Raw genomic sequence first — 15701 nt, forward strand, 5'->3', positions numbered from 1 at the left:
GGGGGGGGGGGGGGGGGGGGGGGGGGGGGCGGTTGGAGCACAAGTGCTTGGCTTTGACGGTTAACAAGCCTTTTATCATTTTAATCATGCTGATGAATCAAGGCGCTCCTGGGTATTTCTGTTTATTTAAAACCCATTGTAGATGTTCTGTTGCAGTCTGTCATAGGGGAAATACGAATTTATTAATCTGAAAATTGTGGCATCCTCCTCGTGAGCTTGGAAAGTGGGCTCCGATCAGCAGGGCTTCTCCAGCCCACATTTCAAACAGTGCTCTCTCTGCCTGGCATTGTCGCTACCTGTATGCATATCTGTCCCCTTGTGTGGAAATTGCCTTTTAGGGGACCTGGGTGGTTCAGTGGGTTAAGCCTCTGCCTTCCACTCAGATCATGATCTCAGGGTCCTGGGATGGAGCCCTGCATTGGCCTCTGCCCAGCAGGGAGCCTGCTTCCTCCTCTCCTATGCCCGCCTCTCTGCCTGCTTGTGATCTCTCTCTGTCAAATAAATAAAATCTTAAAAAAAAAAAAAAAAAAAGAAATTGCCTTTTAGGCCAGGTATTCCTGAGGCCCCACCTAGAGCCTAGCCCGTGCTAGGGGCTTAGTTACTGTTTCTGAAATGGGCCAGACTGGAATGTGTGCTGGAAGAGTGCACCCTGCCGCGCTCGCCAGAGCTCTGATCCGGGAAGAGCACCGTCAGCCCAGCACGCTGCTTGTGCAGCACCCAGCTGTTGAGCACCTACTGTGTGTCTTTATGTGGACGCTGGGGCGTCAGTCTGGCTCAGGCACTGCACCGGCCGTAGGGGCTTCACAGCCAAGTGGGGGCGACCACAGAACAGCCAACCAGAGTGCATCTCGAGAAGCACTAGACGGAGGAGGGACGAGGCCGCAGGCCGCAGGGCGCCAGGTCATGCGGGCCTCAGGGAGGCGCTCAGTAGCGGGGGTTTGCAGGGTGGTGGGGGCAGGGGGTGACCCAGGACCTCAGGGCAGACTCTGGGGCTGAGTGCTTCCTCTCTCCTGCTGGCTTATTCTGCAGTTCTCCTTGCAGGGCCTGTGCCAGCAGTGAGACGGAGAGCGAAGCTGGAGACATCATGGACCAGCAGTTCGAAGAGATGAACAACAAGCTCAACTCCGTTACCGACCCGACCGGCTTTCTGCGGATGGTTCGCCGGAACAACCTCTTCAACAGGTGCGTGCCGGCTTGGTCTCGGCTTGGTCTCCCGTCCCGGCAGTGGGATACTGGCTTCGGGCTCCTGCTCCTCCAGCCGTCTGGGCTGCCGGCCATGAACTGGCAGGAGTGAGTGTGATGTGTCCACAGCCCCACCCTCCCCAGGGCCTCAGGGCCTCGGCGCCATGGCGGCACCTCTGCGTCGAGTGAGAAAAGAATGACAGGTTTGATGTGACCATCGTGTTCATCTGGGATGGGAGATCCAGGGGCCGGCTGGCTGCCTCTTCACGGAGCCCAGGAGCCGCCTTCCCGAACAGCAGGCAGAAGCCAGACAGAGCGGTCGCACCTACTCCTTTGCCGGCTTCGGTCAGTGACGTCTGGGCCAAACACCCGAGACTGAGGGAGGTCAGGGAGAGTAGGGGTGCTGGCCTTCCTGGAGGGAGGACTTGTCCAGACCCAAGCCCACCCATCCACCCTGAGACCCGGGGTGGGTCCTATTACATGAGCAAATAAGGCTGCATGGCTTTAAGATGAGTCAAAATTGAAATTGCCAACCAGCACAGCCCTATATCCTTTTATCAGGGTGATAGCTGTGCGGTGTCCAGATAAAGGGGGGCGGGCTGTTGGGGCTGAGGGGCAGCTATCCCGCTTTCATCTGGTCGCCTGGCCACAACCCGGAGTCACATTCAGAACTTACCAGAAAGACATCCCAGATTCTCAGGTCCCTGACACAGCCTTGACTTTGAAGGACAGCATGTGGAGCCTGGGACACAGAAGGGAGTGACTGTGCTCTGGGCGGAGGCAGCCTCTGCCTGGCAGCCCTGCTTTGTGGGGCGCAGGGAGCCCCGTCTGCTCCCGCTGCAGGCCCGTTTCCTCTCGTTATTGTGCTGTCGGGGTGACAAATGTGTTTACTTTCCCAGGGCTGAGCTGAGTGAGATGGGAGCCAGGGGCCAGGGATGGGGTTGGCAGCTTGGTTGGAGGAGACTGTGACTTCAAGCTGGTTCACCTCCAGGTGCTCCTTCGTCCCTCCCACTTCACGCATGTCCTGCACGGCTGTTAGTTTCATGGGGGGGACATGACCAGTGGGAGAAGCCTGAGCCTGGTATCGTCCTCCTCTGCCGGCGTCCCGGCCTGTTGAGCAGGTGACTCTTGATTGCCAGGAGATCCCGGCACGGCTGGGAGCCGCAGTGCAAAGGCTCAGGTTCTGATCTTGCTGCCTTCCTGCTGTGTGAACACTGTCCACCTATTTCCTCATTGCTAAAATGGGGACACGCTTCCTACCTTGCAGTTTTCCCTTAGCATGGGATTAAAGGAGCTTACGTATAAATAATACACCGGCAGGCTTCCTGATGCATAGAAGGCACTCACACATGGTGGCTTTCTACTGTTTTGAGTAAAGTGGGAAGGACAGTGCCACGCTGGAATTCTTCAGATACCGTGGGTGGGTAGAATGCAGATGGGATGACATTTGTATGCGGCGGGTGGTCACCCCTAGAATGGGGCCTCACCTGCTCTTCTTCCGACCCCACCTCCTGTCTTTCCTATGAGGTAAGGCCAAAGACAGGCCATGAGGCCTCCGTGGCCCGCCCGATCACAGGCCTCCTGGCAGCCAGTCAAGCCCTTTCAGGGCTTTGGGCATACGGTAAGAAAGGGGTCAAAGCAGGACTGTCTGGGACCCTAGCTCATCATCCCAGCGTGGTAGCGGCTGTGGATTTTGGGTCATGGAACTGCTCATTTTGGAAAAATGGTTTTCGTCCTTCACCTCTGCTCTGACATAGGTCTGATGAGCACAATACCATGGATTAATTTGTGGGTTCATTTAAACAGTGCAATCTCAGGTGAGGACTGGGCCAGCCTCGGGGCTGGGTGGGGAGCCTGGGCCTCGCTGCCTGCTGTTCTGTACTTATCTCCCCCAGCCACATCAACAGACACTTCTAATCTTCACCTTCTAGGGGCTTCTGAGGGCAGACTGTATGAGGGCAACAACCTGTGTCTCTTCAGTTTCAACACAGTGAGTGCATAAGGCCTCAGACAGTTTGCCATGCCAAGGGCTCTCGGCCGCTTCCTGATGAACCCAGGAAGGAGGTTCTGGTTTCCATCCAAGGGGAGTAGCATTATAGGAGGGACCACGAGGCAAAGGTGTCCCTATCAACCAGCACAGTGCAGGCCCTTGCGAACGTCCAGTCTGGCCCTGCACGTCACAGCTGAGGGGCACACGCAGGCTGGGGGCTGGGGACCCAGGCAGGAGCAGGGGCCAGCGCTGACTTTAGGCCATGCCTGCCAGTGCCCCGCCGGCCGGCGCCTTCCTGTGTCCCCCACACCTTAAGGGCTGCCAAGTGCCCAGTCCTGCCCTGCTCTGCCCTGGGGTCCCAGGCCTCCCTCTCTGACCCTTCCGTGTCCAGTGATCTCCTCGAGGAGGTGAGCTGCTTGGTCGCTGAATGGCAATGGCTAAGAAGGGGCTTGTGTTCAGACTCCTGCTGGTGACTAAGGGCTTGAAGAACACTGGTCCCTCAGAGCCTTCGGAGGGGAAGTGGAGGCAGCCGTGTGTGCATGTGTGTGTGTGTGCGTGTATGTGTGTGTGTGTGTCTAGGGCCTTGTATGCCAGAGCAGCAGCAGCTCCCCTCCCTGGGGCCGTCCAGCAGGGTGATCCCCGGGGTCTTTGACCTTGTGGTTCCGGGCGGTTTGCCAGGGTGGTCTGGTGAGGAGGCTGCCACAGCCGGTGCACGTGGAGTGAGAGCTGGCATTAGAGCCTTCTCTCTTGCCACCCCTGGCCTTGTTGTCTGTTGTGTCTTTGAGGTCTGCACAACCACTGATTTTCTTTTGGCCAGTGCGCGGTGGTGGAAACCACACTTACATGAGTGCAGGGCCCATGGCGCCAGTGAGGACAGTCAAGAGTCTTCCCTTGTTTAGCCCCCTGGCCCCGGGTGGGCCCACTCAGCAGAGCGGCAGCCCTGAGGGGGCCCCCTGGCCTGCATCCCTCAGAATGCTTCCGAGTTACCAGTTACGCTGACTGCTGATGGCTGGAGGGCCCACCCCCGCGTAGGGGTGGGGGAGATGGGGTCTGCGCCCACGCGTGGCTGAGCCTGTGACAGTCAGGTCACAGTTGCTACAGGGGATCGGAGAACGGGACGACTTTGGACTGCATCCCAGATTCAGGGTCTCAGGGCGGTGCCATGGCCTTGACGGTGCGCCCATCCGGCATCAGGGCCAAGAACCCAGAGAAATGTTCAGATCTCTGTTGCTACCTCTGGCTCAGTACACACGCTAGGTCTGGATTTTTCCAAATTTATGGCTGTGTGTGATATGATGTGCAGAGGGCCTTCCCTGGTGCCCAGAAATGAGTGGCTAGAACCCACACAGAGGACAACCAAGTGTTAAGGGTTCTAGAGGTGCCACAAGGGGCCAGGGCCCTCCCTTGGGTCTCTGCCACCTCTAGCTAGCACCCCAGCCATGCACCAGCCCCCTCTAAAAGGAGACTGGTTGGTGAATTGGCAAGTGAGACTCCGGGGCCTGGTGGGAATCCTCCAAGAGAATCCCCCACAAAGGCTGAGTTCCTGCAGGAAGAGAGGAGAGGTATCGCCATCCTCTGGAAAGCAGGCTCCTATGACTGTGGGGCCGGTAGAGGAGAGCCTAAAGGACAGCCTAGGTGACAGTGGGCAGGCCACGGTGTGGCTGGTGTGGCTCCAGCACGGGCCTTTCCAGAATGGTGCATCCCGTGGGCTCAACCACTTGCTGCTTCCCACTGGAGGGGCTGCTTCCCAGGCAGAGGACCTCAGCAAGGAGAGTTATTAGATGTGCAGGATGTGGCAGGACTGGGAGGCTGCCCTCCAGATCTGGTCACCCCATGTTGGGGATGGCAGGGGGAAGCTCCTGAAGGACCCTCAGAAGTGCTTGCTCATGTGTCCCTCCAGGGGACCATGTGGAGGGGCATCAGCAGCACCTGATTCCCCCATCCCACCCCTACCCGCCCCACCCTGGAGAGTCAGACCTAGGCAGTGGGGAGGGAGGAATGTTCCAGAGCCCGTCCTGCCCTGCAAATCCATGAGCCAAAGCCTGACCTGCGGGGGAGGTGGGACGAGATGAGGGGGGCACTGCAGAGCAGACTGGGGCCCACTTCTCCCAGATTCCTGGAGGCACAGGGAAGAACAGTGACTGCAGAGAAATAAAGCTGACCCCACAGGTCAGCCCCACAGTCTGCTGGAAAGCATGCAGACCTGTGACTGTCTCTGCATTTGTGTCACGCATGTGTCTACATGGACACATTGTTGCGGTTCTTTATAAACATCTGAATTGCCCCTGCCTCCGGCGCTGCCCCAAAGCAGGCTGCAGGAATGCGCACACTCCTGCGCGACGGGGCTCTGGCTATGCCTGCGTTCCGTACAGCTAGGCATTTTTCCTTGGAGTGGCATGTAGTTGGCGGGGAGCCTTGGGCTCTGGGGCCAGGCAGACCTGGATTTGGGACCTTTCATTAGTGGGTGACCTTGAGCCTTTTATTTTTTCATCTGGAAAATGGAGTAGTAATGGGAATTATGAGGATGATATCCATGTGGTGACAGATAAACAGTGTAGTAAGCAGTTTCTCTCTCTCCCCACCTGGTCTGAAGTTTCTTTCCTTCCCTTTCTTTCCTTTTCCTTTCTTTCCTTTTCTTAGATTTATTTACTTACCTGAGAGTGAGAGAGTGTGTGTGCAAAATCAGAGGGAGAGGCAGAGGAAGAATCCTCCAGCAGGGTTCCCGCTCAGCAGGAGCCCAGTGAAGGGCTTGATCCCAGGACCCTGAAAGCAAGTTGGAGACTCAACCCACTGAGCCACCCAGGCACCCCTAGGTCTGAGGTTTCTGTGGCACCAAAGGTCCTTTGGTGGGGCTGGTGGGGTAGTGGTGCAGGAATCGGCTTGCTGCTCCAGAACCTGATGAGGTAGTTTAACGCTTCCTCCCCTAACAGCCTCTCTCAGGCCACCGAATACCAGAAGGACTTAGGATCAACGCAGAACGGTAATCCAGCCAAATGTCTGTTGTGGCCATAGCTCAGCTTCTGACTGGTATCCTGCCAGCCCTGTCCTCGGCTCTTTGGTGGTGGTCCTGTGGCTCTGGGCCAGGACTCTGTCTTGCTCTCCTGCTGGCGCCAACAAGAAGGCTGAGCATTCTCCCCAGCCCTGACCTGCATCCCCGCAACGGTGGTAATTCTGAGCAGGGGTCTTCCTGCCAACAGCTGTTCCTTCCATAGGTGGGTCCGTCCCCAGGCCTCAGGCAGGAGCCCCTGTCCTGGCGTCCAGCTGATCAGTAGGCACACCGGCCAGCCCTCCTCAGAACCCCCGCTGCCCAGTGCGCCACCTCTAGGCATCGGCCAGCTTCCTGCTCATGGGACACCCCTAACCCCTACCCCCACCCCCATCTGTGTTTCTCTGGGGGCAAATGAGGTACAGGTGTGATGTTAGGAATGCTCTATCAGAAGTCACTTGAAAGGTGACTCCCTGGCCTCAGCCCTGACCCAGACTTACTGACTCAGTCTGCCTTCTATACGGAAGTGCTGCTCGGCCTTTGCCTGAGGCCCACACCCTGTACAGCTCCTGAAGGGTGCTGACCCTGGCCTGCCGCCCTACCCCGGGGCGCCTCCTGCATTCTGCTAACCCTAGGCCACCTCCCCGCAGAGACCTGCCAGGTCAACCCTGTAACATTTCATTTCTGGTCTCCAACTCTCTGTCTATTCCCACTGCCACGACCTTTCTTGGAGATTCACTGTCCCCCTGACATGGCCATTTAATGCGATCCTAGGAGCACACTTGCCAAATCACTGATGCTCAGCAAATTTTCTGGCCCGAGTCTCCCACCTTGTCAGCGAAGATCTGGGCTTGGTTCCCTGCGGGCTGAGCCTCCATTGCCCACACTGCTGTCTTCACCACTCACCGGCCCTGCAGGCCGCTCGTCTTCACGTCCCGCCCTGGCTGGGGTGCAGTTCTGATCAATCACCTTCCCACTCGGGGTCCAGGGGCCTCAAGGTAAAGTGGCAGAGCTTGGTGTTTGAGTTCCCACGGCCTGGCCCCGCCACTGTTCCCACTTCCCACTGCATTCTCGCTTATGCTCTGTCCTCACCTGACGGGACCCTGGACCTGCCCTTTCCCTCCTCAGGGCCTTGGCTTGGGCATGGGACACAGCCAGGGAGGGCTTTCCCCTGGGGTCCTTCTCCAGAAGACCCTTTCACAAATCCATCTTGGATTGCCCTCCCTGGGAATACTTTCCTCCTTCTCTGAAATTCCGGGGCACTCTTACCTGTCCAGAAGGAAGCCATGGCCTTTCACCTTGCATCTTAATTACGTGTATCCGTGCCCTGTCCTCTCCCAGGCTGTGCCCTCCTCTGAGGCCGGATCACATCTGATGTCTCTCTGTGTCCCCCAGGGCACCTTGCCACCTGCCTTGTGCTGAGTGGGTGCAGGTACTTGTTTGTTCATTAGGGGAAGGAGGGAGGGTGGGTAGAAAGGAAGGAAGGGAGGGAGGAAGGCTGGTTGGGACTGAGACAGACATTAATAGCGATGGCAGTGATGATGATGATGATGGTGGTGAATGTCTGTTGACTATTTACTGAGAACCCCGCACTATGCTAAGTGCTTTCCCTGCATTATCTTAGCCAATCCCTACAATAGCCGTGAGGGGAACAATCGCAACCCTTTCTTAAGGATGAGGGCCCTGAGACTCATTGCCCAGGGTCACACAGCTCATCAGTGACAGAGCCGGCTTTACTGTCCAGGTCTGTCAGTCTCCAAAGACAGTGCTCTGGCTCCCAGATTCCTACCTGTCTAACACCCCTACCAAATGATCACAGCCTTTGCTTGAACTCCTCCAGTGACGGAGAGCTCACTGCCTCCTGAGGTGGTGTTTTCTGTCTCTGGACAACACTAATACAGCTCTGGAGGTTCTTTACGAGCCATTAGGTGAGACTCCACAGGTTTGTTGGGTGCAAGGGACGCAGACATGTTTGACTCAAATCGTGTACAGGGGCAAGGCCCTCTGGAAGGGGGTTTTCCTGTGTTATGGGACATGCATTAGCTAGACAGACCACCACAGGATCTTCATTTCTTCTCTCTATCCCTGAGTCCATGATAAGCCTGTCCCCCAAGGACTGCCTGGCTGGGGGCATCTGTCCCAGCTCCTGGGCGTAGTCAGGAGGAGACGCCTGTGCAAGGCTGGCCTGCGCATCAGGTTTTCCCAAGGCAGAATCTGCAGGGTTGGTTGTGGGGGCCTCATGCGCATTAAAACAGAGAGCAGAGCCCCGACTGAGCAGAGGCAGCCACTCCTCTGGGTGAAGGTTTGTGCCACAGTCCTTCACCTGGGCCACGAACCTGCCGACACACTGAACATTCTAGGAGAGTCCAAGAGCAAGAGGCCAGAAGCCACATGTAGCCCCCGGCTGGTCCTTGAACTAAAGAGAAGCCAGCATTGCTGGAAAAGCAGGGGTCCCTGCTTGAGCCCACCCAGCCTCAGCTCTTCTCCTGTGGAGGGAGCCAGACCCGGTGAGCCGGGCACTTGGTAATTAAGGAGGCGAGCAGGCAGAAAGCGCTGGCAGCTTCCTGAAGAAGTACTTAAAATGCCTTTGACAGCCCTCCTCTCCCAGAGGAGACAGCCCTTCGTGCGAGATGCAGAGTCACTGAACGCTATCAGAGACCTTTTTAAATTGAATTGAGGCATCTCTGGCTACTTGAATATAATGGATTTGCCAATTAATTTTTCCACTGGCGCCTTAAACCCCGGGTGCTTGTTCAAATCTCAGGCCAGCTCCAATCCCTCAGAAGACTCAGTTCAGAGTTCGGAGCCCCGGAGGGGAATCTGAAGTCCTGCCCAGGACTGAGGGTGGGGAGGAAGGAAGCAAAGAGCTCAGCTCACTGTCTGGTGGGCATGCACCCAAGAGCAGGGTTCGCTGTGAGGGGGAAGACCCCTCTGACCAAGGGGGAGGGGGCTCTCCAGGCTCCATAGGAGCAGAGGCAGCACTCCCTCTGGCCCAGGACAGGCAGCCAGGCTCACCCCTGTGGCTGTGAGCCCTGATGGTAAGCTGCCCAACCCAGCCATTAGAAAGTGAAACTGTCTGATAAAGACATCCTGAGAAGGTGAGGAGCCAAGTCAGAAATATGGCTGAGAAAAGGCAGCCCCATTTGGAGCAAGCTCCCCACTACTCCTCACTCCTCCCTGCCCCCCAGCACGGCCCTGACCAGGAGCTTAGGCCCTGCTCACAGAGGGTCCCTGGGGACCGGCGGTCTGTGTGGTATTTGTCATGCTGGGGGACAGCATGCACTCCAGATGGGGGGTTCGGGGCCTGAGATCAAAACAGCACCAGGCCTCAGGCTCCCCGAAGGACACAGCCTTGACCTCATGGCCTTAGGCAGGAAGCTTATCTCTGTGCTCCCCTGTAACAGCGGAGGGTCTGGGCCGGCGAGGGGAGACCCACCTTGTGTTAAAGATTCCCATGACCTGTGCATGTCACAGCCTCGATCTAGCCCACCCTGGGAGATGTCCCATATGGGGACTTCCCTCCCCCTCCTCCCTCCTTTCTGGTGGTTCTGAAGATGTCATATCTTGGTGTGCCCTGCCATAAGCCCTTCTGGCTCGGCTTCCTCCAGAGCCCCATGCCCAGAGAGACGGGAAGGCCCCAAGTGCCTGGTGGGGAACTGAGAGCAGAGGGGTAGGACCCGGGAGAGAGGTGGGAAAAAGAGAGCCCACTCCAGCTGCCTCAACCCTCCTGCCTGCCTTCAAGCTTCAAGGCCACGTGTGCGTACACACATGGGACTGTCTCAGGCATTCCTCTGTCCTCAGAAGCAAGTCTCCCCCTTCACTAATGCCTCTCTGCGGTCACCCCAGGTGGGCTTCCGGGGTGGGGGCGGTCACTCAGGAAGCTGGACAGCTATTTTCGTGGGCACCCTGAGGAGCAGAGCCCCAGCAAAGCCAGTTCCTCCCTCCATCAAATTTGCCCCTTTGCGTTTTCAGGCTGTGGCACCTTTCCTCTCTGCTCCCAGTGCTCTGCCAGGGGCTCCTGCCTCCTCCCCAGATCGGGGAGTCCTGTTCACAGTCTACTAGGATATGCCCTGTGAAGGGCTGCTTATCTCTGGGTCCCGGTGTGAGTAGCAGAAAGCCAAAGCCAGCCCATCCCTGTGAAGCTCTGGTTCCTCCCAGTGCTTTGGCCGCACTAAGCTCTGGGTTGCTGGCTCTTCTCGCCATGCCGCAGAAGCAGGAGGGACAGGATCTCACGGCCTAATGGCTCTGGCTATCCCTGGAGTGGTCAGGTTTGAGGGGGGCCCCTTTGTAGTCTCTCCCAAGGGAGGGTCCGGCCCCTGCTCCCTTGTTTTCACCTGCTAGTCTGCTCTCCATCTTTGAACATGAAAGCATGAGAACCCAGCGTGTGTGTGGAGGGCTGGGTGCTTAGCATGTGCAGCTGTGTGCCCAGTGACCTAACTGCCCCCTCCAACGGAGCCCTGATGGGAGGGGCGACTGGCTTGGTGCCTGCAGTTTGGGTGGAGCCTCGCGGTGTCCCCCTCCGCCTCCCCTGGGGCCCGGCTGGTTCACTGGGCAGGAACACACGCCCAGCCCGGACAGCCACGGCTGGGCCGTGTGCTGTGTGAGCCGGAGCGAGTCTGAGCACCCAGGGTCTTCTGCAGGCCCGTCCCAGTTAGAACTTGCCCTTTTTGGGGAATAGATTTCTTCATCCGTGTAAGGAGATTCATGAGCAGCCCGGGCCGCCCAGGCCGCCTGGTGTTTGTCATCATTGCGGAGACATCAACAACGCCCCGATGCGTCTGCTCCTCGGTAGCGCTTCACACATCATGTCCGGCCCTGCATTCTGTTCCTGCAGAGGCCGAGCAGCTTCCGCCCTGCATGCCGGGCTCCCTCCTCCCCGGCTCCGGGCTTGCTCCCTCTCCTTTCCCTGCTACCACCCAGACAGCCGTGCAGGGGAGAAAACGAATATTTCTCCAGAAGTAAATTAATAAAAATCAGCTGAGGAATGAGCTAATAAAGACGGTGTGGTGTGAGAAAATCTCTCTGCCGAGAGCTAGGCTGTCAATTAGCCCCGCGGGGTCCCTAGCAATAAATGGACGGGCCTTGAGGAAAGGGGGCCAGTGCCACCTGCTGGCGCTGTGCGGTGGTGCAGCTGTGAATCCCGACAGCCGGGTCGCTCCCAAAAAGCTGGAAGCAGAGCAGCTCCCAGGAGGGGCTGCCTACAGTCAACTCCACCTGTAGGGACCCAGCAGCGGGGAAGGTGGGGGTCGGAGGCAAGTGCAGGTGGGCAGGTCCTTCAGTGAGTCCTGAAGGCGGGGAGGGCGCACGAAAACCCCTCCCATACCAGGTGGGAGGTCTGGCTGGCTCATACCCTCCTCTTTGGCCTGTACAGGTCTCTTACTCTTTTGGAGCCTTAGTTCGTTATCTGTAAAGGAGGAACAACCACGACTATAGTGACCTGAGGGGGTGTGGATGCGGCGGACCTGGCAGGGGTCTAGATGCGCCCCTCCTGTGGCTCACCCTCCTGCCATGTGGCAAGTGTGTGCAGCTGTGTCTGTGCTCCCATTCTGAGAAGTGGAAGGCACCATTTTCTGTCTTCCAGTCAGATTTCGAGGCAGAGAGAAGGCAGCCAGACTGAAAGGTCCCGCAGAAGGCACCGCGGCGCGCAGTCAGCAAGCTCCCCCCATGGAGGATCCTCGGCCGTTCTTTCACAACGTGGTGGCTGCACCAGGAAGGAGGCAGGTGTGCCTGCGAGGACAGCCCAGGGCTCCTCATCCCACACACCAGTTCTCACCCACCACCACTGCCAGCTGGGCCTCAGAGCCCCGGGGGACCTCCTGCCATTTGGCCATGACTCTGATCCTCTCCGAGGTGGTTGTGTCCACAGTGCCCCCTGTCCAGGACAGGTGATGGCACTTGAAAGCTGCAGGCACACAGGGTGCTTGTGGGGAGGACTGCAGAGCTTCCGGCTCTGGGGGCTGGGGCCGTGGGTCAAAAGAGCCTCAACGGTTTCCTAGCAGTGAGTAGATTTTTAATTTATTAAAACTAGAAGAGACCGGGCACCTGGGGGGCTCAGTCAGTTAAGCGTCTGCCTTGGCTCAGGTCATGATCTCAGGGTCCTGGGATGGAGCCCCAGGGAGGGAGCTGCGTGGATTAACTGTGACTTCAAATGATGGTTTCGGGTTGTTCGGTTTTTGTTTAAAGTTGAATGGAGTATTTGGGGGCTTTTGTTTTTCACTTGAAAATGGCATCTCGGGCACCTGGGTGGCTCAGTGGGTTAAAGCCTCTGCCTTCGGCTCGGGTCATGATCCCAGGGTTCTGGGATCGAGCCCCGCATCCGGCTCTCTGCTCAGCGGGGAACCTGCTTCTCCCCCTCATCTCTCTGCCTGCCTCTCTGCCTACTCGTGATCCGTGTCTGTCAAATAAATTAATTAAAAAAACAAAAAAGAATAAAGAAAATGGCATCTTTAGGGATAGGTGTCCTCCCCTGAACAGAAGCACAGATCGGAGGTTTGATCTCTGGGGCTTCCTGGCTGACCAGTGTAAGCCACCACGTTCTGGGTCCAGGTGTACCCACCCAGGAGGGGATCAGAGCCCGGGAGCTGTTGCTCCGGAAATGGTTCATCCGTGACCCACCAGCGCTCGAGAGGGACTAGGGTGAGAATGTGAGAGATCACGCTCACATGGCATCCAGGGGTGGAAATTATCGGGGATTGATGATGTGAGCATGGGCTTGACAGCTGGGGAGAGAACAGGACCAAGGTGCCACAGGCAGGGGGGGGTTCAGCTGAGGCTCCAACAAGGGGCCTAGCCCCTGGCAGGTTTGTGTGACCTGGGGTGCCCAGGTCCTGGTTCTTGAAGAGTCTGCACTGCCTGGAAACAGATGCTCAGAGAGGGTGTCCTGGGAAACCTGCTCGGAGCAAAAAGATGCCTCGATCGACTGTGTATTTACCAGCCCTGGTCAAAGGCATCTGACGGGTTCTCCATCAGACCGGCCAGGAGTGAGGGTGGGGTGTCACATGGCCTGATCACGGCTGCTCTGCAAAGTCCAGCCCTGGAGATTAGTGGGAATAAGGAATTAGCCTGGGGCAGGAGCTTCCTGTTCAGACGAGCCTGATGTTTAAGGTGGTACCTGGCCTCCCCACAGCACGATCCCAGAGCCCCAGGCCCACCTGGCGTGCTTGTCCCCCACACTCATCACCCCAGGCGCTCCAGTCTCTGTCCCCCAACATCTGTGCCTTTCCCCACCCACATTGTTCCGTCAGCTCGGAATGGCCTCCACCTTGTCCACGGGCACGCTAACTCCGGATGGTGGTGCCCACGTCAAAAGCCCCTCTCCCAGGAAGTCCTCTGTTGGCTCTGCCTGACCAGCAGTTGGTCAGCGTCTTGTGACTTTGGTGTCCCCAGACCTCTACTGGAGCTGCCCACTTTCCTCGCAGCCTGGTGCAAGGACCCCACAGGCCTGCCCCATCATGGGCAGGGCCACATATGGAATAGGTTAGTGTTGTTGCGCCCTTTAGATGCCTCTGGAACTTCATGGATTTCAATCAAAAGACACCATGGCCATCTGTGCTTGTGCTCTGGAATCCTGCCCGTGTTCCCCTCCCTCCTGCCAGGTCTTTATCTCACTCACTGACCCATCAGCTGAGACTCCCGACAACTTTCCGCGCTGGATGTTTTCTCCAATCCTGACGCTTCATGCTATGGATAGCATTTCTCCTTTGTGCAGGTGCAGAAAGCAAGGTCTGGAGCCCCAGGCTGGGATTTGCACCCAGCAAGTCTACCCCCAGATACCTCCCCAGCTCCCTAGGTCCCTCCAGACATGTTCCTTCCCAGGCACTGCCTTGGCCACTTCCAGAAACCATGTTTGGGTACCACCCCCTGCCAGCATTATGCCCTGCTCAGGCCTCCAGGGAGTACCCCGCCAGTCATGGTGAGCACCTGTGGCCACAGCATTGTCTGGGCATGTGGCACTCCCCCTGGACACCTGCAGCTGGATTAATCAGACTCAGGTGCCCCCCCGAGGTTACAAGCCCGCCATCTGGGCAGGCACCTGTCTAGGGGGTGGAAAGGGAGACGTGTGGGGAGGGGGCACTGAGTGGTCCTGTCGCCGCCTCGTCCTGCTGACGGTGCGGGCTTTGGGGGCTGTGAGCTCTGTCTGCCAAGGATGAGGGTGAACACAGGCCTGTGACAGACACTGTGTGTTCCGCCAGAGCACCTCATCTGGAGAGCAATTTGGTTCTCTCCTTCAGGGGACCATTGCTCTTTGCGGCGTGTTCTGTGGAATTAAGTGCGCCTCTCAGTGTCACTGCAGGGCGATCTCTGCTTCACTGGCGCCAATGGCAAAGATGCGCCGCAGCCCCAGTCGCTTGTAATGACACGTTTCCTGAGTGGGTGAGACAGAGGTACAGACATGAGCAGGCTCCCAGGCCTCCAAGTCCTCTGCTCTTCTCTTGCGGGGGCGGTGGCTGCTGAGGGCGCTCCCGGCTTGGCGCGGCATGGCCCTGGAATTGAGGTCAAGGGGGACATTGTTGAGAATGCTGAAAAGAGTGGGGGGAAGCCAGGGGCAGAAACCATACCTTGAAACAAATGGTCATGGATCCTGGCCAGGCCCCGGAGGGAAAGCTGCCTTCTGGTCTTTTCTCAGGAAACACTCAAGCTGCCACCACCAGTGATCCAGAGTATTTACCAAAACTTGGAGGTGTATCTCATAGAAAATCCATTTTTTTCTCCTTAAAGGTCCTTGAGGACATAGCAGAGACTCCAAAAATGTACATGGTGTCTAAATCAAGGTTAAGATACCACTGACTGTCCAGCAATGATGCAGAGAATGTCCCCCGAGGCTGTGCTGAGGCCACAGGACGGGTGGGGGGCAGCCTGGTCTCTTCAGTGGAAACCCGCATGTCTCCCGCCTGCTGTCTCTTGTGCCCACCTGTGCCATGTGGCCTGTGGAGGCCCCCAGGGCTGACAGCAGGGTCTGGCAGGTAACCGGTGGTCAGGAAACCTTCTTTCTTTTACTTTTTCTCTTTCTTTCTTTCTTTCTTTTTTTTTTTAAAGATTTTATTTAGTTATTTATTTTAGCGAGAGCAAGCAGGGGGAGGGGGAGGGGGAGAATCCCAAGCAAATTCGTCGTGAGCAGGGAGCCCGACGTGGGGCTCTATCCCACCGCCCTGCCATTATTACCTGAGCTGAAACCAAGAGTGGGACGTGCAACCAACTGAGCCCCCCAGGCACCCCAGGAACCACTTTCTAAGGGAACGAATGGTCTTGTCCTGTTTCGGGAGTGTGAAACTCAGAGCTCTTGGGATCGAGAGTGCCATCTGCACTGATTAAACTGCCTGGCAACCCCCACACAGAAGCCAAAAGCAAAACCCAAGTCTGCAAGTACCCTCGAGTGGACCCACCATGCGGGAGCTGCAGGGCCGGGGCCTGTAGGGCCTGGTGCTCGCTGGGGCCCAGGCAGTTTCCCGGCCGCTGACCCGAGCCCTGGGCTGGGGCTGGCACACCCCTGGTCTTGTCCACGGTTCCCGCCGAGAGAGCAGTTGGCCTGGGAGCACTGTCCTC

The 15701-nt window shown here is 57.5% G+C and overlaps 1 protein-coding gene across 1 annotated transcript in view; it reads left to right on the top strand.

Moving 5' to 3' along the window:
• The window catches only part of LOC111160024 (tetratricopeptide repeat domain 28), a 596564-nt gene that overhangs the window by 553991 nt on the left and 26872 nt on the right, over positions 1–15701 (top strand). The window contains 1 exon segment of the mRNA XM_022522789.1: positions 1042–1182. Within this exon segment, the coding sequence (XP_022378497.1) occupies positions 1042–1182 (141 nt within the window).

Source organism: Enhydra lutris, unplaced genomic scaffold (assembly GCF_002288905.1).
Source record: "Enhydra lutris kenyoni isolate GAN:26980312 unplaced genomic scaffold, ASM228890v2 scaffoldscaffold73, whole genome shotgun sequence".
NCBI classification, from domain to species: Eukaryota; Metazoa; Chordata; class Mammalia; order Carnivora; family Mustelidae; genus Enhydra; species Enhydra lutris.